Raw genomic sequence first — 22513 nt, 5'->3', positions numbered from 1 at the left:
TTTTGCAATATATCTATAAAAGCTAAACATATGACTTAGCAATTCTCCTCCTAGGTATGTATCCAACAGAAATGTATATGTATGTTTACCAGAAGACACATACAAAAATATTAATAGCAGCATAATTTGTAGTAGGCAAAAACGCTGGAAACAACTCAAATATATCAACATTATCATTCCACTTATTAAAGCAATGCAAAAAGAACAAGCTACCACTAAGTACAAAGCATGGTTGAATCTCACATACATAATATTGAGTGAAAACAGCCAAACACAAAAGAGAACATGCTGTATGATTCCCTTTATTTATACAAAGTTCAGAAACAGGCAAAAATACCTATGGTGATAGAAGTCAGAACAGTGGCTACCTTTGTCAAGAGCTGATGACCGGAAGGGAATGTGAAAAAGGCTTCTGAGTGTTAATAATGTTGATCTGGGTAATGGTTATATGAGGTATATTCATTTGTGAAAATTCATTGAACTATATATTTAAGATTTGCTACTTCATTATTTATCATGCTTTATTTTACCAAAAGTGTTTCAGCCTCATTGTTACACTCATTGCTTGTATTTGTGTACATTGCTGTTGGTTCTATAAAACAGTATATACTTTGCATTCTTTTTGGAAGGCTATTTGACAGTATTTAGCAGGAGCTATACAGATGTCCATTTTTCTGTCAAATAATTACATTCCTGTAATTTTTTAATCCTGTGAATATAAGTTGAAAGGAAAAAGTTACACACATATATGCTTACTGCTCTTATTTGTAATAGAACATTAGGAGAATTTTAAATATTCACTAGTAAGAGAATGTGTTAATATTCAATAACAAGAGAATGATATTTCAATTTGGTGAACTGATTGACATATATACACTAGTATGTATAAAATGGATAACTAATAAGAACCTGCTGTATAAAAAAATAAAATAAAATTCAAAAAAAATCCATTAAACCATGCAGATCACAAAGCAATATGGAAAAATGTTTATGAAATGTCAAAGGAGTATACTGTGTTTACAGTTTTGTTAAAATGTATGTGGAAAACTTAAAAATGGAAAGGAACGTGAAAAGGAAAACATTCATATTAAGGCAGAGGAAAGGCTAACACATTTTCTTTGAATATTTCAAAAAAATGGTTTGTCAAACAAAAATGTTACAGAATTTGCCACTTTAAAGTGTCAGTAACTAAATTTTTGCACAATAGTAACAAAATTGAATGTTAATTTGTGCTATTTTTCCTTGATATGAGAGGTATAACCTATATAATTTTTGAAGATTCTCACAGCGAATTGCAGTTTTCACTAAACATCTCAAAATAATTACAGTGAAAGTATTTGAAATAAGAAAATATAGGTCTGGTGTTTATATAATTTATAACTTTTGGAGTTACAAAGTTGAACAAGGTTAGAAATTTACTTATTTTTCCTAATGTGAGGCAGGTTATCATTGCAGCTGTATTTGCAGTTTATGCATTTAATTTGGTTTTAAGAGAAGAAATCAGATCTCATTATGTGTTCCAAACAGTGTTTCATTGGAATTTTAATAAAAGGCTTTCAAGAGGAGTAAAGAATCTCCAAATGTGCTGACCAAAGACTGAGGAGAATGTGCAGAGCTCAACAGTGTGCGCCTGGGGGAAACGTTGTGGAGCTGGAGTTAGGATAAGGCTGGTTTGAAGGAAGAGTCTAGTTTTACTCTTTACCCTTGATGGCATTAATTTATTTAATAGTAGTGTTTTTTTATATTAGTTGTATATTCCTGTTAATGTTCTGTGAGCCAAATCCAATTTCAATTCTGTGGTCAATTGAGGTATTTTAGGATGAATAATCTGCTATGAAATACAAAATCTATTTTCCTCCCCCTCTCTCCTTTTTGAAAAATAATTTGTCCTGTCTGTTCCAAAAGAATGTGTGGCAAATAAGATAACTCCTACTTTATCTTATGGCCTAGAAGTAAAATTTTTTTTTTCAGACTTTATGGACTGACTTTATTTTTTATTTTTATTTTTTTTAATTATTTTTTTTCTTATTAGTCAACCACTTTACACACATCAGTGTATACATGTCAATCCCAGTCTGCCAGTTCATCACACCACAACCCGCACCCCACTCCGCTTTCCCCACTTGGTGTCCATACGTTTGTTCTCTACTTCCATGTCTCAATTTCTTTTCTGCAAACCGGTTCATCTGTACCATTTTCTAGGTTTCACATATATGCGTTAATACGATATTTGTTTTTCTCTTTCTGACTTACTTCACTCTGTATGACAGTCTCTAGATGCATCCACGTCTCTACAAATGACCCAATTTCATTCCTTCTAATGGCTGAGTGATATTCCATTGTATATATGTACCACATCTTCTTTATCCATTCGTTTGTCGATGGGCATTTAGGTTGCTTCCGTGACCTGGCTATTGTAAATAGTGCTGCAATGAACACTGGGGTGCATGTGTCTTATTGAATTATGGTTTTCTCTGGGTATATGCCCAGTAGTGGGATTGCTGGGTCATATGGTAGTTCTATTTTTAGTTTTTTAAGGAACCTCCATACTGTTCTCCATAGTGGCTGTATCAATTTACATTCCCACCAGCAGTGCAAGAGGGTTTCCTTTTCTCCACACCCTCTCCAGCATTTGTTTGTAGGTTTTCTGATGATGCCCATTCTAACTGGTGTGAGGCGATACCTCACTGTAGTTTTGATTTGCATTTCTCTAATAATTAGTGATGGTGAGCAGCTTTTCACGTGCCTCTTGGCCATCTGTATGTCTTCTTTGGAGAAATGTCTATTTAGGTCTTCTGCCCATTTTTGGATTGGGTTGGTTGTTTTTTTAATATTGAGCTACATAGCTGTTTATATATTTTAGAGATTAATCCTTTGTCCATTGATTCGTTTGCAAATATTTTCTCCCATTCTGAGGGTTGTCTTTTTGTCTTGTTTGTGGTTTCCTTTGCTGTGCAAAAGCTTTTAAGTTTCATTAGGTCCCATTTGTTTGTTTTTGTTCTTATGTCCATTACTCTAGGAGGTGGATCAAAAAAGATCTTGCTGTGATTTATGTCAAAGAGTGTTCTTCCTATGTTTTCCTCTAAGAGTTTTATAATGTCCGGTCTTACATTTAGGTCTCTAATCCATTTTGAGTTTAGTTTTGTGTATGGTGTTGGGGAGTGTTCTAATTTCATTCTTTTACATGTAGCTGTCCAGTTTTCCCAGCACCACTTATTGAAGAGACTGTCTTTTCTCCATTGTATATCCTCGCCTCCTTTGTCATAGATTAGTTGACCATAGGTGCGTGGGTTTATCTCTGGGCTTTCTGTCCTGTCCCATTGATCTATATTTCTGTTTTTGTGCCAGTACCATATTGTCTTGAGGTAAAATATTTTTGTGTGTATTAGTTTTGGAGAGATCTCCTTACTTGGGGATTATTTTTATTTTCTATAGAGTTCTTTGATACTTATTGAAATTATTTTGTTTGTGTCTTAAAGCACTTTTTACACATGTATATTGCTATTCTGAATTCATCAGTATATAACTTATGTGTATATGCCATTTAAAGTAAGACTGATAGGAATAAAGTAACTTCATTTTTTATATATATATTATTATATATATATAATACATATAATCCCCTAGAGGTTTTGGTTCTTCAGAGTTTTTCTGTTGTGCCCTATACTGTGTGTTGAGGCTACAATTAAGTAGCTCAATTAGTTAGCATTTGTAAAATAAATACTCCAGTGTTATGTTTACCAAAACTCTTTTGAATAAGTCTTCTCTTTCTCTTTTTTAAAAATTCAGGCTCTGTTGGTTCTTCATCAGTTAGATAGCATTGATTTGTGGAATCCTGATGCTCCTGTAGAAACATTTTGGGAAATCAGGTATATGCACTGTTATTTTTCAATTTAAAATTTTATTTTGTATTTTTTGTCTTTGAATATTAACTCTGTAGTACTTAGTTTATTATAAAACTTTATTCATTTATACCTCCAGAGGTTTTATGAGTTTGTATTTTATTTGAGTTGAAATTATTAGATTATTTCTTGTTTTAACTGTAAGAACATTGTCACAGCAGTTTAGAAAATAAATTTTTAAGAATTGTGCTAAATTTCATTATCCAAACATCAGTACTGTTATTTGGTATGTTCTCTTCTATTTCGGAATTTTATGTGGTTACAACTGTGTTTTAAATTGATTTTTACAGTTATAAGCTTAGAGTATTAAAATTTTGTAATGTTAATAGTTTATTTCAGTTTTCTAAACTATGATCTTTCATACATTTTCTATAATACCAGTGTTTTTGGTGGATGAATTAATACCGAATATCTGCTTAGAAGGCAAAATATATATAAATTTTATAATTTATTTCCTTGGTTATATAAATTATTACCTTTCAGTGAGCACAGAGGTAACACATTGAGGAAAATGTAAGTGTGTTAGCCTCAAGTTTCGTCATTTTCTTATAGAAGTGGGTACACCAAGTCGCTTGGCAGCTGAGTTAAATCCTAGACTCTGAAGCAATGCTTTTTGATAGTAATGTAATGTGAACCACATATGTAATTTAAAATTTTCTAGTTGCCACGTTCAGAAGTAAAAAGAAACAGGTAAAATTAATTTTAATAGTATATTTTTTAACCCAGTATATATATAATAGTTTTCAACATGTAATTAATATAAAAGTTATTAATAAGATATTTTACATTCTTTTTTTAATGAAGTCTTCAGAATTTGATATGTTTCATATTTACAGGACATCTTAGATTAGACAAGCCGTATTTCAAGTGCTCAGCAGCCGCATGTGGCTGGCTAGTGGCTCTTGTGTTGGACAGTGCAGCTCTAGAGTAGGAATAAGGAAGCTTTTTCTCTAAAGGGCCAGGTAGTCAATATTTTAGGCTTTGTGGGCCAGGTAGTGTCTTTTATAACTATTCAGTTCGGCTGTTGGGACATGAAAGCAGCCATAGACAATATGTAAATGAATGAGTGGGGTGTGACCGTGTTCCACTAAAACTTTATTTAGGAAGGCAAATGATGGACTGGATTTGGCCTGCAGGCAGTCGTTTGCAGACCCCTGCTCTAGAGCATTAGGTTCACATACAGTCTGTGCTGTGCACCTGGTCTATAATTTTTTCTTGAGTCCTCTGCACGGATGAGATGCATGGATAAAACAGCTGGAAGTTGGGAGAGTAGGGGGCTTAGAAGTACTTGCTTTTTTTTTTTTTTTTTAACGTAGTCCGTATACTTATATCATTTGATGATCATGCTGTTAACATTTTGATAATCATTTCTCTAAAACAAATCCTGGAAAGGAAAATAAGCTTCTCTAGACTTTGTCCATTATTAGAGAATGCCATTCTTATGGACTGATTTTATCTGCATTATGTTGTTTGTTGACAATGCTGGTAACAGTGAACTTTGTTTCTGCAGCTCACAAATGCTTTTTTACATCTGCAAGAAATTAACTAGCCATCAAATGCTTAGTAGCACAGAAATTCTCAAATGGTTGCGGGAAATTTTGATCTGCAGGAATAAATTTCTTCTTAAAAATAAGGTAAGCATAGTGACATCTTTCAAAATGGAAGAATATTTGGAATGGTAATGAGAAGACATTAAGGAAGTGTTTATTAGCCAAATTAAGTCCTAATTCAGCTCCTCTCTCCTACAGTCTTCAAGGGAAATTTTGTGCAGAAGACAATGGCTGACAAATCAACTCTTTAAAAATTATTCTGAGCCTTTAGCCTTAAAGCCACAATCCTGATAAAGTCTAGCTTAGTTAATCTGGACTCTGTGGGGCAGTCCTAGGAGGAGTGGGGGCTGCTATAACCAAAGAAGATTGAGTAACAACATAGTCTATCTGTCCTCTCCAGTTCATACGTAAGACTTGAATCCTATGGCTAGGCTAGCCCAGAGAATGTTATCTATCTGTATATGTAAAGAAGCTGAAGGGAAGAGATTGAGGGCCCTCAGTCTAGGTTTATTTATATTTCTGCGAGAAAGCTTTTACCTCTTGAAAATACCAGGAGTCTTCTTCCTTGGGGTTGAGTGAAAAGTTTTGATCCTGAACTGTTGGAGTATGGTGAGAAGGTTTGGGGGGCTAGAGAAGAGCCTTAATTTTTTTTTAACATAAAGTTTCTGTAATTAGTCAATTAAAAAGTTCTTCTATTACAGCATAGTTTTAGGAGTACTTGATTCAGTGAATTTTTATCCATTTCTAGAATGGATAAAATCTATGAGAAATCTTTTTTTTTTTTTTTTTTGCGGTACACGGGCCTCTCACTGTTGTGCCCTCTCCCGTTGCGGAGCACAGGCTCCGGACGCACAGGCTCAGCGGCCATGGCTCACTGGCCCAGCCGCTCCGCGGCATGTGGGATCCTCCCGGACCGGGGCACGAACCCGTGTCCCCTGCATCGGCAGGCGGACTCTCAACCACTGCGCCACCAGGGAAGCCCGAGAAATCTTAAATGTATCAAACGCGTATGCTTTTCAGTGTACCATGCAGCTTGTTAAATTTTCTTTGTTTAGAAATGGGCTAATGGTAAGTTGGATTTATTTATATCTGGCTTATCTTAGTGTGTTAATATAGTGGAATTTGGCATTATTCCAAAGATAAGGAACAAGATGTTTCATGTTTCATGCCCTTGCCTATGGTATAATTCTCCAGAGTACAAGCATTGGTAATCCAGTAATGAATCTGTAGTCTTCTGGTCAGTGAAGTCACTCTTATATATGGCTTATATACCAGTGTTAATTCTGGTCCAGAGGAACTTAATCTCAAAAGAGTCAACTTCCAGTTATCCTGACCATAGCACAGGATATAAGTCTTATGGGAGGCAATCTTAGTCGTTTTTAATTGACCGAGAAGTACATTGTATCTTTCATGTGGTAGCTTTATGTTGTTGATGTTTTACTTGTGTCTCTGTTAAACCTAGAAACGTTAATTTACATTTCTAGAATCTGTTGATTCTCATGATTTGAAGAGTGGAAAACTGAGAGGAGTTTCAGAGATATTGAGGAAACATTATTTGTACTATTGGGTTTCTAGTGAATGTTTTTCAGTGTGAGGGGAACAGGAGATGGAAGGAGAGGTTTTCCAGGATAGTCTCAAACAGAAAGACAACTTATATTAAATATTTATTTCTCTTGGTTATCAGTACTTTGAAAAGGCTTATTTTTTCTTTCTAGCAGGCAGATAGAAGTTCCTGTCACTTTCTCTTCCTTTATGGAGTAGGATGTGATGTTCCTTCAAGTGGAAATACCAGTCAGGTGTCCATAGATCATGAAGAATTACTACGTACTTGTACTCCTGGAACCTCTCTCCGAAAGGGAAAAGGAAATTCATCCATGGTAAGGAGTTTCTTTTGTAGTTTTCTTGTATCATCATCTGTGCTCTGTATTTTTTTCTGAATGAACTTGGGTAAATTTCAACTAGGTAATATAGCATAGTGAAGAACTGCTTAGCTTGTAGTTCTATTACTGCTCTTTGTGGACCCTCAGGCAAGTTCCTAACATCTCTGTGATTCAGTTCCTTGACTTTAAAATGGGGATAATAATAATTTCTGCCCCAGAATTGTTGTGAGGATTAAATGAGATTATGTGTAAACAGCACTTGATTTTTTGACACTTATAAGCTTTAACTGTTAACTATAATTATTATAACTCTCTATCCCATAAGAAAGACCAGAAGTTTAAGTTCTGTCAACTAAAAAGAGTACAGATTTACTGGGAACAAAAGCATGTTGCTTGATGTTATGCATAAGTGTTCTCATGACTTCTGTGTCCATAATTCCCTTTAAAAATAAATCATAATACCAGTGAAAATATCAAATTATTAGAGTTTCTTTTTCAGACCAAAGCTTTTTTTTAATCCATAATTTACAATATAATCTTCAGTTGAAGGAAAAAAAACCAACTACTAAGCAGTGTGGTATTTACTCTTGTCTTACCTGCAGAATTTGCATTCATTTTGTAAATGAGGATTTCTCTATTTCGTGTTTTGGGAATATGTTATCCAGAGCCCAGTGTATCTTCTACAGTAATGTTTAGTTTTTATTCATGTCCTTAGTTAAGTCAGTTTTGCAGCATGATTATTTTATTTCTTCCCTCAGGGTGGATAGAATTTCATGTTACTTCCTCTTCCTTTGTCGTTTATGATTGACTGAGAAGTGTATTATATTTTTCATTGAGTAGATTTGTGTTGTGCATGTTTTATTTGTGTTCATATTAGACTTAATCTACATTTCTGGGATCTGGAAAGGATACCTATTCTAGTTGAAATTGAACAGATAGTAGTATTATGTTGGTACAAATAATCTGAGTTCTCATTCAGGTGAGATATTTTGAGGTTTGAAAATCCTATCATGGTTAAAGGGGAAAAGTTCTTGTGGGTTAGCGTATGCAGACATATCTGATACACAGCTTGTTGTATTATTGGGTTTTGTAAGTAAAATTACATAAGTTGCAAATACTTGCCTCCCACTCCTGACTCCCAGGATAGTGCAGCAGGGTACAGCGGAACCCCGCCAATATGCCGACAAGCCCAGACCAAACTAGAAGTGGCCCTGTACATGTTTCTGTGGAGCCCTGACACTGAAGCTGTTCTGGTTGCCATGTCCTGTTTTCGTCACCTCTGTGAGGAAGCGGATATCCGGTGTGGGGTGGATGAAGTGTCAGTGCACAACTTCTTGCCCAACTATAACACATTCATGGAGTTTGCCTCTGTCAGCAATATGATGTCAACAGGTAAATCATGGGTAATGTTTTTTTCACTCAGTCTGCCTTGAATCACGTGACATCTGGTTGCTCTAGGAAAATAAGAATGTATCTAAGATTACTACTTTGTAAGTTTACAGGGCTAATTCAGATAGCTTACCTGAAATCCTTTTCTGCACAAGGTAAGGTGAAAGTAAATAGTATTTGAAATAAGCTGTTAATTTCTCACTGAGTTTTTAAAATGCCATATATATTTGTTTAAAAACTGGCAGTATAAATTGCTTTCAGTTATAGATTATATAATTTACTCTGCCTGAGCTGTATGTAGTGAAGTTTTAAAAACATTGGCACATGTTATGAGTAAGTTTAGGTGGGAGTAGCAATTTTAGGCTGTGGACATTGTGGAGTCCCAGTTAAGTGCCCCTTTCCTGTGAGGCTGGTAAAAGGAAGTGTTCAGCTTTATCATTTGAAGTATTCATTCCACTCCTCCTATTCTGCCTTTTGGGTTGGGCTTGCCAGGTTCTCCGTTGGCAAGCAGGGCTCTAAGTGCAGTAGGTTGATTTGTTGTTGTCTTTGCTTAGGAAGAGCAGCACTTCAGAAAAGAGTGATGGCATTACTACGGCGAATTGAGCATCCCACCGCAGGAAACACTGAGGTATGCCCTTGGCAACAGAAATATCCCTCTCAGGCCCCCACCCTCAATTTTAGAAGCCTGGTGTTATGCATATGTGACCAGGAATAGCTTTTGAAGCAAGTCTAAAATATGTGCATATTATAAGTAGGATATTATAATATGCACCAGGTTTGAGACCTGCCTATTACTGATTGATTTTTAGCTCTAGGTTTAAAGTTGCTTTCAAGCGGTAATTGCCTTCATTTCAGGCTTGGGAAGATACACATGCAAAGTGGGAACAAGCTACAAAACTAATCCTCAACTACCCAAAAGCCAAAATGGAAGATGGCCAGGTGAGTTTGTGAAGTTGATTTTGTCTATTGATTGATCTCCTAAACATATGTACTTTACTTCATCTTTTGTGAGTGACCTCTTAGTATAATAAGTATGTAGATGTCTTCAGACTGATATTTAGCTGTGGTTCATCTAAACCTGCACTAATATGGTAGCCACTAGTCAAATTAAAGTTTGATTTAAAATTAAAAACAATTAAAATTCAGTTTCTCTGTCATACAATAGCCACATGTGGAAGTTGACTACTCTATTGGACAGCATAGATATTAAATGTTTCCATCATTGCAGAAATATTGGACAGCTCTGAGCTAGAGATGATTTATGGTAGGACCATTTCTTTCCCCTCTTTTCTTTCTCTTTCTCCGTCAGAGTATTTCACAGAATTTTCAGGAAAGGAGCAACAAAGGTAGAGAAAAATAAATTAAAATTGAAACAATACATTTTACTATCTTATTAGGTATTCTAATTAAGGGATCTGGTGGCCAGAAGACTGAACCATAGGTTAAATGAAGTTTTAAAATTTGGGCATTTCATTCATCAACTGTTATCATCTGTTACCCTGGACATTTACAATTGATATTTCTGTATGTTTGATTTGTAATGGCCATATTGTTCTCATTATTAGGTGTTTTAGAAAAACTCATTAGTCTCCCATTGTTTTTTTCTTGTCATGCTTTTTAGAACAAGAAAAAAAGTTATGTTTTTGTGAAGCAAAAATCTGTACCTAATATCATTATTGGGAGAGGGACACGTGGCTTTAAAATGAAAGCTGTTTGTTTCTTTGGTAGCTGTTTTGTTGAGATACAATTCACATACCATAAAATTCACCTGTTTAAAATGTGTGATTCAGTGGTTTTTAGTATATGCAGAGTTGTGCAGTCACCACCACAATTTAATAAAAACCCACACCCATTAGCTGTCATTCCCTAACCTTCCCCCGCACCTCTGCCGTCAGCCCTCAGCCCTAGGCAACCACTAAGCTACTTTCTGTGTGAGTAGACTTGCCAATTCTGGACATTTCATATAAATGGAATCATGCAACATGTGGTCTTTAGTGACTGGTTTCTTTCACTTGGCATAATGTTTGCAAGGTTCATTCATGTAAATCAAAGCTTTTTAAAAGAAATTTGATATCCTGTGTTGATTATATTAGTCTATGATAAAAATATTTTAGTGGCTCTTTAAAAATGTGTATGATAATCTTAAGTTTGGGTTTTTTTACTTAAAAAATTTTTTTTTGCATCTTTGCATAGTTTTTTTAAATAGAAGTATACATTCAAAAATATGTGTAAATCAAAGTGACAGTGCAAAATATTAGGAGGTGAACATACCTGTGCAACCAGCACCCACATCAAGAAAGAAATCATTACCAGCATCCCAGAAGCTTTCATTGTGCCCCTTCCGGTCACTAATGACCAAGAGTAACCATTGTCCTGATTGAATGCAATCATTTTCTTGTTGTTAAACTTATATAAACAGAGCAATAGAAGTATACTTTAGTATCTGGCTTCTTTCACTTAACATAATGTTTGTGAGATTCAGCCACACTACTTCGTGCAGTTGTAGTTCATTTATTATTATTGCAATATATTATTTTGTTTAACAGTCCTCAATTTTTCTTTTCTATTCTTTTTTGGCATTGGATAGTTATACACCGACTAGTTACTTTGAATAGTGCTGCTCTGAACATTCTTGAACGTGTCTTTTGCTGACCTTATAGATGTATTTCTGTAAGGCCCACACTTAACAGTGGAATTGCTGGGTCACAGGGTATGCAGATGCGCATATGGGGAATATAAATGGATATAATCACGTTGAAAAACTGTTTGACAGTTTCACAAAAACTTGTAAAAGATAACTAACATTTTAAAGTGAACAGGCATAATATCTGTGGAAATGATCACATATCATCCAGCCATGGAAAGCATTCCTTTTAAAGAGTATATACAAAATGAGACAACTGATCCACTAACAGGGGTCTATTAGTGCTTTCTTATACCTGCACGAACAAGCAATTTTTCTTTTGGGATTGTTCAAATTATAACCCTTTAAAGACCAAAAGTAGGAAATAAAATATTGTACATACTTTTTCTAATTCAACTAGATAAATATTTTGAAGCACTTAAATATTCAATAAAATTAGACATTTATATCAGGCCTGGGCAGAGCTACTCTGAAAATATATGATATGATATGATATAATATAATATATTCAGTTATGTCAGAGAATGGGACAACATTATCAAAACAGTATAAGACAAGGGAAACCTGAAATTGTACCAGTGGAACAGAACTGAAAATCAAGAAACTTGTGGTAATCATTTGAGCCCTGATAAGAAGTATATAAATATATAGCAGAATTCAAACTAGACAAGAAACACCAATCTAATTCTTTCTGCACTATAAAAGTCAAGACACAAAAGATTCCCCAGATGAAAGGACAGTGTCATAATCAAGATGTTTATATTTCAGCTTCAGTTTAATGTCGCGTCACTTATTTAGCTTCTTTTATATTTACTGTGACACAGTTTAAGAACATTTAACTGTAATTTGAAACCAGAGTAATCACCACTATGTTCCCAGAGTCAAGAAGAGAATAAGTATTACTATTACTCCTTTGTTTCTGTTGGAGATGATCTAATCAAGAAAAGTGCCGAAAAGTACTGATAAAAGCAAGACAATGATAAAATATTGGGTTGGCCAAAAAGTTCGTTGGGTTTTAAGGACATTTTTCATTTTCACCAAGAACTTTATTGAACAACATATTCATTAACCGAACGAACTTTTTGACCAACCCAATATGAACTCTGTAAGGGAAGTCTTTAAACCTAATATGAAAACCACAATTACTAAAAAATAGGTTGATAATGGTACGTTAAATGCTATGAATTCACCACACCTAGTTGATAAGAATACACAAAATGAACTTTGACTACTGCATAAAAAAATTTTTAATTCCTATTTGCCTGTTGTTTCCTATTTTCGAGGCAACCTTCAATAAATCTCATTCAAATCTATCTGTAAACCAACATACTAAGGAACGGAGAAGTTTCTCTGCTTCATTTATTAATCCTTCAGAAAGATTAACTGTATCATCATCTTGGACTGTATCCCACAACAAGGTGTTTCCTTTCTTGCAAACAATATCCAAGTTAATGTCTTTCACAGAATTACTGTTGAATTGATGTTTATGAATTATAGGTTCTTGATTAAGATATTCATGGTAAATAGATGCTACATTGGCAAGATGTTGTTAGAGATGAGATGGTAGCTCTGCCTGTGAAATGAATCTGAACTAGCTCCTCTTCACACCCAGATTCTTCACTATCAAAATCAGCCATATTTTTCTCTGATTTTGCACTGACCTGGGAGCTACGGCAACTGACATCATCTGTACTTAGCTTATCATCAGCCATATGCCCATCATGGTAGTGATGATGATTTGGTGGTGGTGGTAGTGATGCTGAATTTAGTGATGCTAAATTGCCGACAAGCAAATAATTCATTTCCAATCGTCTCCCAAGGAAGTCCCCAGTGCGTGTAATACTGCAAGATTCCTGAGATGCTTCTGCTATATGAGCAGCATTCATTTCCTCTGAAATATGTTCTGGGTCTTCAGCGTGTGAACAGGCATCCAGCATTTGTATTTGATTATCTACTGATGGCATCGGCTCAGGGTTAGAAAACAGGTCCTTTCCTGTTCCATTGCTTGCTGATGGGCCTTGGGAATCCTCTAAGCAAATGCCTGCTTGACTTTCTAACTTTCTGTTCCAAAGATCTGTACCACAACTGCTTTTAAGAGGATTATGACCATGATCTGCATCTTCTTGAAGGGCTTCAAATCTGCAGTGTCTTCTGACTGTCCCTCATTACCAGAGCACTCAGCTGACTGGCTTGCATTAGTAGAATTCACCTCATTGCTAGATCCATTACTGTTGCTTCCAGGACCACTGCTTCCATCTTCACCACTGTTGGCAGTTTTGTCAGAACTTCATTGCTTGGATTTCTTTGTGTCTGAAAGTTGCTACTGCATCTGTTTCGTTCTATGTGTAAGTTGCTCATCCATTTCAATATCACTGCCTCCATTCTGATGAGTTTCACTGTTACTGCTGCTTTGAGGACTAACTGCAGGTGACCAAGGTGATGGAGCTGGTCTTCTGAGCTCTTCTTCCTCTTTCTTATTTTCAATGGGAAGATTAATAAAGATGCCAAATAACTGTTTAGGTAGCTGAGCCTTAGCTGCTAATACATTATTCCATAATGCGTTAATTAACATCAATGCCAAGTATAATGTCTGTTCAGTACGAACACTTGGCTGAAGAGCTGAAACCAGATTAAGAAGATGTCTAAGTGGTACTGGATCCAAATTCTTGATGAATAAAGGAAATAAATCATGCATATACCAACTACAGTGTTTTCAGCTGTGCTGCAGCCCAAATGTAGTCAATATGCTAAGTACTCAGTCATCCTGCTGCTGCTAAAAAAAATTCAGTCACTTGACAGTGTTTGATAATCTCAGTATGAAATTCAGTCCATATATTTGCTCTACCACATTGTTGCTTATAAGCCAGTCTGCAAGTTCTTTTGCGATGGACTTTCTATGTCTGATGCTAGTGACTCATTATTACATATGTCGTTGAAGGTGTGAAGTTGATTCATTATTTGACTGAGCCCAGTCAACCTCTTAGTCAAAATAGATCACGTAAAGGGCTTCCCTGGTGGCGCAGTGGTTGAGAGTCCGCCTGCCGATGCAGGGGACACGGGTTCGTGCCCTGGTCCGGGAAGATCCCACATGCCGCGGAGCGGCTGGGCCCGTGAGCCATGGCCGCTGAGCCTGCGCGTCCGGAGCCCGTGCTCCGCAACGGGAGAGGCCACAACAGTGAGAGTCCCGCATACCGCAAAAAAAACAAAGCATAGCATTGTATTCAATGGTTCTTTCCCTGTGGTACACTTGAAGTCATCCGTATTGTGAGCCCCGCTCGGTCTTAACTCCTGATCAGGGAACTTGCATAAATACCTGATAATGTAGGTCCTAAAAGAGATAATGTGCTACATGACAGCAGAGATATGTAGCCATATTCTAATACTAGATACAACTGTAGTAAATCCATGTGCTGTAAGAAATGGCAAAGTTTTAAGAGTCCCATATTCAAAGCAGTCATTCATGAGAGGTCATTTTCCCCATAAAACAGACGTACCTAATGAAACAAATGCAGTGGCACTTCCACATCATCCATTGTCCCTAATATGTTGCTTTCTTAGGTTGATATATCCTCTATAGTAAGGTGAGTATTATGCTTGCAAGCAGTTGGGAAATTGAATCTGAAAAATTTTTGCTACACATAGTAAGTTTTTCTTTCTCATCTCTATTCCATAAACTGAAAGGACCAGAACTCCTGGAAGATTCCTCCTCTGTCAGGTTACAAATTCTTGTAGAGTATTATTTTTTTCTATTGATTTTTAAATTTTTCTGTACTCCTTCATTACACTCTTTTCTATGTTCAGTGGTTCTTCCACTTGGTTACTCTCATCTTGCCATGTGGGAATCTATAAGATCTTCTGTAAGAGCTTATGGAAAAATCCAAATGAACTTTTTGGCTAACCCAATATGTTAATAGTAGTACAATGTTTACAAAGCTGATCCCAGAGCACTTCAACTTCAGCAATCACTAAGTTATTAAGTGCACACACTACTTGGTTAAAAATCTCCAAATGCTTATATTCCTTGAAGCAGCACAGATATGGCCTCTGTGTCCAGGAATTGATATAAGCAAATGTTTTGAAAGTATGTTCCTTCCTGAACTGCATTCCATCACCACCTTCTGTATCTGATACTGGATATACGTGTATCACTACCTTCAATTCTGTAACTTAAGACTCATCCATCCTCAAGCAGTAAGGTACCTTGATGTGACTAGAAATTACAGAGTGAAGACCTGAATTTTTTAAACGTAAAAAATGTTCTTTTGTCATGGAAGAAATGTTGGATAAAAAGTAATTTGTCAAATCTCTCAACCAATTGAGGTTGAATTCATGCTTTCCATAAAAATTTTGTGTTTAGGCTGCTGAAAGCCTTCACAAGACCATCGTTAAGAGGCGAATGTCTCATGTGAGTGGAGGAGGATCCATAGATTTGTCTGACACAGACTCCCTACAAGAATGGATCAACATGACTGGCTTCCTTTGTGCCCTTGGGGGAGTATGCCTGCAGCAGAGAAGCAATTCTGGCCTGGCAACCTATAGCCCACCCATGGGCCCAGTCAGTGAACGCAAGGGTTCCATGATTTCAGTGATGTCCTCAGAGGGAAACGCAGATACACCTGTCAGCAAATTTATGGATCGATTGCTATCCTTAATGGTCTGTAACCATGAGAAAGTGGGACTTCAGATACGGACCAATGTTAAGGATCTGGTGGGTCTAGAATTGAGTCCTGCTCTTTATCCAATGCTGTTTAACAAACTGAAGAATACCATCAGCAAGTTTTTTGACTCCCAAGGGCAGGTAAAGTGTTCTCTGTTTTATTTTTCACCCTTCCCTGTGAATAGAGTGACTCATTTGAAATAATGAAGCCTTTTCCTTTTAGATTATTTAATTTCGATACTGGCGTGAACTTTCACTTATAATTTTAAAAAAATAGGTGAAAACGTTGCAAAAAGAAGAACCGTCTAATGTAGGAGTCAATTTGCTTTTTAGGGACTCTAGTGCATGGGCGTGCCTGGGGTTAACAATGTCTTGGGTGTGGATATGAGTGTCTGTGTGTATCTGTGTGCACATTTGGATATGTGCCCATGGTTGAATTTCTGCATGTGTATGACATTTAGATCAGGCAGCTTCATCTCTCTGTGGTCTGTCTGCTGTGCATTGATTCCCAAATCAATTCCCAATGTTTTGTTCTTCGTATAGGTTTTATTGAGTGACACCAATACTCAGTTCGTGGAGCAAACCATAGCTATAATGAAGAACTTACTAGATAATCATACTGAAGGCAGCTCTGAACATCTGGGGCAAGCTAGCATTGAAACAATGATGTTAAATCTGGTCAGGTAAGCATTCTACTGAAGTGTAGCAGATTCATTGGTGTCGGTAGTTAGTAGTGAAATAATTTGCTATCCTTTTCTCTGTTGCACCCAAATTAGGGTGTAATAATAAGGTAATTAGAAGTTATATATGTTCTCATATAAACAAAATGAAAATCTTATAGTTCTTATGGTTACATTTGAAAGCATTTAGAAAATCTTCTCTTTTGTTTATATCGGATCTTTTTTTTTTTAATGCTTCTGTGTCTAGATATGTTCGTGTGCTTGGGAATATGGTCCATGCAATTCAAATAAAAACGAAACTGTGTCAGTTAGTGGAGGTAATGATGGCAAGGAGAGACGACCTCTCATTTTGTCAAGAGATGAAATTTAGGTGAGTTCTCAAAAGAGCAAAGTTAAGTCTTGTAAATCTTATTATGTTAAGTGAAGTACAGAAAAGTAGTGTGCACCTGGTTATCATGGGAAGTGGGGAAGGTGAAAAAGGAGCATTTTATGTGTGTGTGGTTTTTTTTTCTCTTCACATCTTTTCAAATTTCCCAGACCTTTGTGCCCATGACAGTGCTCCCTTTTTCTAAAATTACACTACACTTGAGCCAAGAATTGGATTCTGTATCCAAATGGATACCATAGCTAAGGGCTGATGTGGTGGATCTGTACCCAGATTGCTCATGTTTGCGCCCTTCTCACTGTTAGATTTGTAATAGCAGTATCTCTTTTATGAAATTGTCATGTTGCTTGGGTGATTTGGAAAATTACTTGAACTATTAAAAATTCTTATATGACTAAAAGTGTATGTGTGGCTTTAAAAAAGCTGTGTCCTCTTTTCTTTTTCTCTGCCATTCTATAGGAATAAGATGGTAGAATACCTGACAGATTGGGTTATGGGAACATCAAACCAAGCAGCAGATGATGATGTCAAATGTCTTACAAGGTAAAAAAAAAAAAAAAAAAGACCTTTAACTAAGTATCAGCAGGTTTACTCTAGGTGTTACTACTACTTCATTATAGTTTGTATACATATATTTTATGTGTATTGAAATTGTTTTTTGGGATATCAAGCTTTTGCATTTGAATTATATAAAGATACTAATCTTTATTATTTCTTTTTCTTTTTAACTAAAAGACTTTCAGTAAAAACAAATGTGAGAGAGTGTTATGTTTGGAAAGCTTGGGTTGTCTGTTTAGGGAGGATAGTCTACAGTTGGAAAATAAGGTATATAAAGCCTTAGATTGTTTTTAATTTTTGATTGGATAAAGATATTATTTGAGGAACTTAGTCGTTTTGAGTCTTTCTAAAATGTAATTGCTTAAGTTTGCTCTAATGATAAACACTTACTGCAATGTATCAGAAATATTTAAACATTATGTATTACACAAAAACCATTCACGTATATTTCTTTGGCCAGCCTTGGTTCCGTAGTTTGTGCTTTTAATTTAAGGTAGTCATTTTGCCAAGATTACTTTGTAGAAAGTTATTATCACCCTCTCCCCAACTTGAAATGTCTTGGCATTCTGGGCTCTGCATATTAACTCAAATTATTTAGGTTTTCATAGTAATTTGTTTAATGAAATAGGTAGTTATTAAAGTTTGTATCTGTTAGGAAGAAGTTTATTTGAGGGGAAGGTGGAGTGGAAGAACCTGAAAGATTTGTGGTCTTTAAACTTTTTTTTTCTTCAGAGATTTGGACCAGGCAAGCATGGAAGCAGTAGTTTCACTCCTGGCTGGTCTTCCGCTGCAGCCTGAGGAAGGAGATGGTGTGGAATTGATGGAAGCCAAATCACAGTTATTTCTTAAGTAAATTTCAGTCACCAAAAATACAAAGCAAAAAACAAAGCCCCCCACACAACAAAACAAAGTGTAACCAAAGTAGCAAATGATTATATTTAGAAAATGGACCTCAGTTGCTTTGTTATTATGGCCATCAGCCGCTGTCTCACAAAATATAACATGTGTTTGAAGCAATATTATCCATGATACGGCTTGTATAGGAAGCCCTATACCAGAGCCACTCATGTGATGCACATGTGTTTTGTGGTTTAATTTTCTTTTCTTTCTACTGAACACTCTGTATTTTTTTCACACACACACACACACACACACACACACACTGTATTTTATTTTTACAAGAGATAAATAAACTGACACCAAGCATTGTAAATGGATGACCACAACAAAAGCAACAATGATTGCAATTACCAAACATGAAACACACTCATACTATGTCATAATATTGACATTCAGTCCAGTAATCCAGTGTTTTGTGGTTTTTAAAGAAAATAATTTGATTGGTGAATTGTAAAAATTTTATTTATTTATTTATTTTTGGCTGCATTGGGTCTTCGTTGCTAGGCGTGGGCTTTTTCTCGTTGCAGCGGGCGGGGGCTTCTCTTGTTGCGGAGCACGGGCTCTGGGAGTGCGGGCTTCAGTAGTTGTGGCACGCGGGCTCAGTAGTTGTGGCTCGCAGGCTCTAGAGTGCAGGCTCTGCGGTATATGGGATCTTCCCGGACCAGGGCTCAAACCTGTGTCCCCTGCATTGGCAGGTGGATTCTTAACCACAGCACCACCAGGGAAGTCCGATTGGTGAATTTTTATTGGTAGTAAAACCCAGATCACCTCCTTAAGTCATTTAAAATGTCATTGTCTAAACTGTTTGGACCAATAATTTTTATATTCTAAACATTAAAAGTGATGCATTTGCCAGGAAACACTGCATGTATTTGGTGTTTGTATTACGAAATATGTACTGAGCTTTGTCAGGATAAAATCATATTCAACACAAAACACTTCATAATGAGCCATGCTGGCTGATTACCCCAAGATTGGAGAGAAGCAGATACCCAGAGCCACTCATGTGATGCACATGTGATGGTTTCAGAATGTCTGATTCGCTGTCTGGTTGATGTGGCCTTCACTGGGTAAGGGTCAGTCTTTTTATTTCGCAGGTATTTCACATTGTTTATGAACCTTTTGAATGACTGTAGTGAAGTTGAAGATGAAAATGCACAAACAGGTGGCAGGAAACGTGGCATGTCTCGGAGGCTGGCATCACTGAGGCACTGTACAGTCCTGGCAATGTCAAACTTACTCAATGCTAACGTGGACAGTGGCCTCATGCACTCCATAGGTGAGATAAAATGAAAGCTTCATTTAGAAATTTAAAACCTAGAGAACTGGCATGTAAGACAAGTGGAATTACTTCAGAAAGACCATGTTAGTAAATTTGCATCTGTCTGTCCATATCAGGTTTAGGTTATCACAAAGATCTTCAGACAAGAGCTACATTTATGGAAGTTCTGACAAAAATCCTTCAACAAGGCACAGAATTTGACACACTTGCAGAAACCGTGTTGGCAGATCGTTTTGAGAGACTGGTAGAGTTGGTCACAATGATGGGTGATCAAGGAGAGCTCCCAATAGCTATGGCTCTGGCCAATGTGGTCCCTTGTTCTCAGTGGGTAAGTTCATTGAGTAAGAGCAGAAGAACAGTGCCTGGCACATAGCAGATGCTTCAAAATTCATTCATTCAATGAATTTTTTTTTAATCGAAGTATAGTTGATTTACAGTGTTTCAGGTGTACAGCAAAGTGATTGAGTCATATATATATATTCTTTTTCAGATTCTTTTCCATTATAGGTTATTACAAGATACTGGATATAGTTCCCTGTGCTATACAGTAGGTCCTTGTTTATTTTCTATATAGTAGTGTGTATCAGTGAATTGAATTAATTTCTAAAACTTTTAGAGCTGGAAGAAACTTCAGATATTATTTGAGTGATTTTCAGCTGTGGAAAGTGGTTGGCTCTTCGAGCCCTCACTAGATTTCTTAAATATGAGGATCTTATTTCACATATTTAAAGTAAAACTCAAACTCCTTACCTGACCCACTGAAAAATTCCATTTGAGCACTCATCAAAAGAAAATTAAAACCCCTGATGTGGTCTGGTGTCTTCATATATTAAATGAGATAATTAGGGTTAAATCTCATATTTAGTTGTCAGTAATGCTAGAACTAGAATTCAAGGCTTATGCCTGTTTACTATTGATATACCTCTAGTTCACAACTCTTTTTTTCTGTAATACGTTATACAATTTTTTAAAAATTTAACCACTCTTATTTGCATTTGAAATTGTGGCATTGCTTGTTTTAAATACAGAAGACATAATATGGCTATTTGGCGTCTGTTAATAAAAAATTTCCTAGAACCATGTCATTTTGGGTAACATGCTAAACATTTGAGAAAGCTTGTCCCTTTCCATGTTAAAAAGCTGTTTAGTTTATACTGTACTGAAAATGATTTCATTTCATTTTAGTAAATTATATCTAATTTATAATTATATCTATAATTGTATCTAATTATATCTAATCTGTTGTTGCCTGTAGATGTGTTTCTGCTTAAAAGCTGTAGGATCTTATTCTTCATACTTACAGTGAAACTCAAACTCTTCACCCTGGTCTACAAAGCTCTACCCAGCCTGGGTCCTGCCTCATCTCTGACATCATCTTATGCCATTTTCCTTCTTGTTCACCAGACTGAAACCACAGTGGCCATCAAACATGTTAGGCTTATTTCTACCCTTGAGCACCCTTGCTGCTGCTGCTGCCTAGAATACTTATTCCCTGGTCTCTTGTTATTCAAGTTTCAAGTCAGATATCACTTTCCTAGTGAGGTCTTTTCTGGCCATCCAATCAAAACCACACTCACAGTCATTTTATTCCATTCCTTGTTATATTTTCTTTGCAGCAGTTATTTACTGTGTGAAATTATCTTGTTTATTTGATTGCCTGGTCTCCTTCCACCACAATGTGAGCTACATGAGAGCAGACTATGGTCTATGTTGTTTACTGCTGTAGTTCCAGGTCTTGAAGTACAACCTGGCATATAACAATGACTCAGTAAGTAATTGTTTAATGAATGAAGATGGAATCCTGCTTGTAGCTAGTGAGTTAGAAAAAGGAAATTGTTGAAATCCTCTTGAAGCCTAACATTAGTTCACAGATCTTCATATATTTTGAAAATGGAATTCTGAATTACCTTTTAGCACCTACCTATAATTAGCGCTAAAAATTATCAGTAATTTTTTCAATAAAATAGAATTAGTTAAGTCCAAGAGGCTTTAATCATTTTGTTTTCTTTCAGTAAATCATTTCTTATGTGTTTTATACTAAATGACTTTTTTTTACGGAAGGACTTTTATATTAGGCCAGATCTATTCGAACTGTATCTAAACAAAATACAAGATAACTTTAAAAATTTTAGTTCTGTTTTGTAAATTTAAATTCTGGTGCTTATATAAAAATTCAACTACCATTTATAAAGCCAGACACTTTTAAAAAATGCAAAAATACAAAACAACACTACTCTTCACAGATTTTTGTTGTTGTTGTTTTGGAAAATATAATTATTTTTACAAAAACTATTGTTTATGCTAACATGTTATGGATTTATGATGTTATTTTTATTATGTTATTCTTAAATAAATTAAAATACTATAAATAAATAAATTCTGGTGCTTAAAGTTTTCAGAATTTTGCAAGGGAGGGATTAGAGTGGAAAAAACTAGCACAACAGTCTAAAAATAGTTTTATTTTGTAACTGAATTATCTCTCGTAATTACACTTGGCTTTAAAATGGAGGATAGAATTTTTATATCTAGTCAATTATGTATTATGTAACTGTAGGAAGTATAGCAGCGTATTGGGTCGTATTTGGCTTCAGTTATCTGTGGTTAGGATTGTTAAATTTTTTCCTTTATTCGAATAACAGATTATAATAATCCTGGGACCAGACAAGAATTAGAGGAGCTACAGGCC

At 35.8% G+C, this 22513-nt stretch overlaps 1 protein-coding gene across 10 annotated transcripts in view; it reads left to right on the top strand.

The window, feature by feature from the left end:
• The window catches only part of NF1 (neurofibromin 1), a 245310-nt gene that overhangs the window by 109120 nt on the left and 113677 nt on the right, over nt 1-22513 (top strand). For all 10 annotated transcript variants that reach the window (XR_003437957.1, XR_003437956.1, XR_003437958.1 and 7 more), the window contains 13 exons: nt 3790-3869; nt 5413-5536; nt 7168-7329; nt 8475-8724; nt 9276-9349; nt 9577-9660; nt 15723-16163; nt 16566-16705; nt 16950-17072; nt 17547-17630; nt 18378-18494; nt 19643-19824; nt 19944-20155. Coding sequence is in view for 7 of the 10 variants with exons in the window: in XM_027130345.1 (XP_026986146.1) it covers nt 3790-3869; nt 5413-5536; nt 7168-7329; nt 8475-8724; nt 9276-9349; nt 9577-9660; nt 15723-16163; nt 16566-16705; nt 16950-17072; nt 17547-17630; nt 18378-18494; nt 19643-19824; nt 19944-20155 (2073 nt within the window). In the remaining 3 variants the exon portion in view is untranslated. The remainder of the gene's footprint in view (nt 1-3789; nt 3870-5412; nt 5537-7167; nt 7330-8474; nt 8725-9275; nt 9350-9576; nt 9661-15722; nt 16164-16565; nt 16706-16949; nt 17073-17546; nt 17631-18377; nt 18495-19642; nt 19825-19943; nt 20156-22513) is intronic.

Source organism: Aethalodelphis obliquidens, unplaced genomic scaffold (assembly GCF_003676395.1).
Source record: "Aethalodelphis obliquidens isolate GAN/ISIS:26980383/991018 unplaced genomic scaffold, ASM367639v1 scaffold38, whole genome shotgun sequence".
Taxonomy (NCBI): domain Eukaryota; kingdom Metazoa; phylum Chordata; class Mammalia; order Artiodactyla; family Delphinidae; genus Aethalodelphis; species Aethalodelphis obliquidens.
Note: the sequence above shows the minus strand (reverse complement) of the source record. Positions and strands in the feature narration are given on the sequence as shown.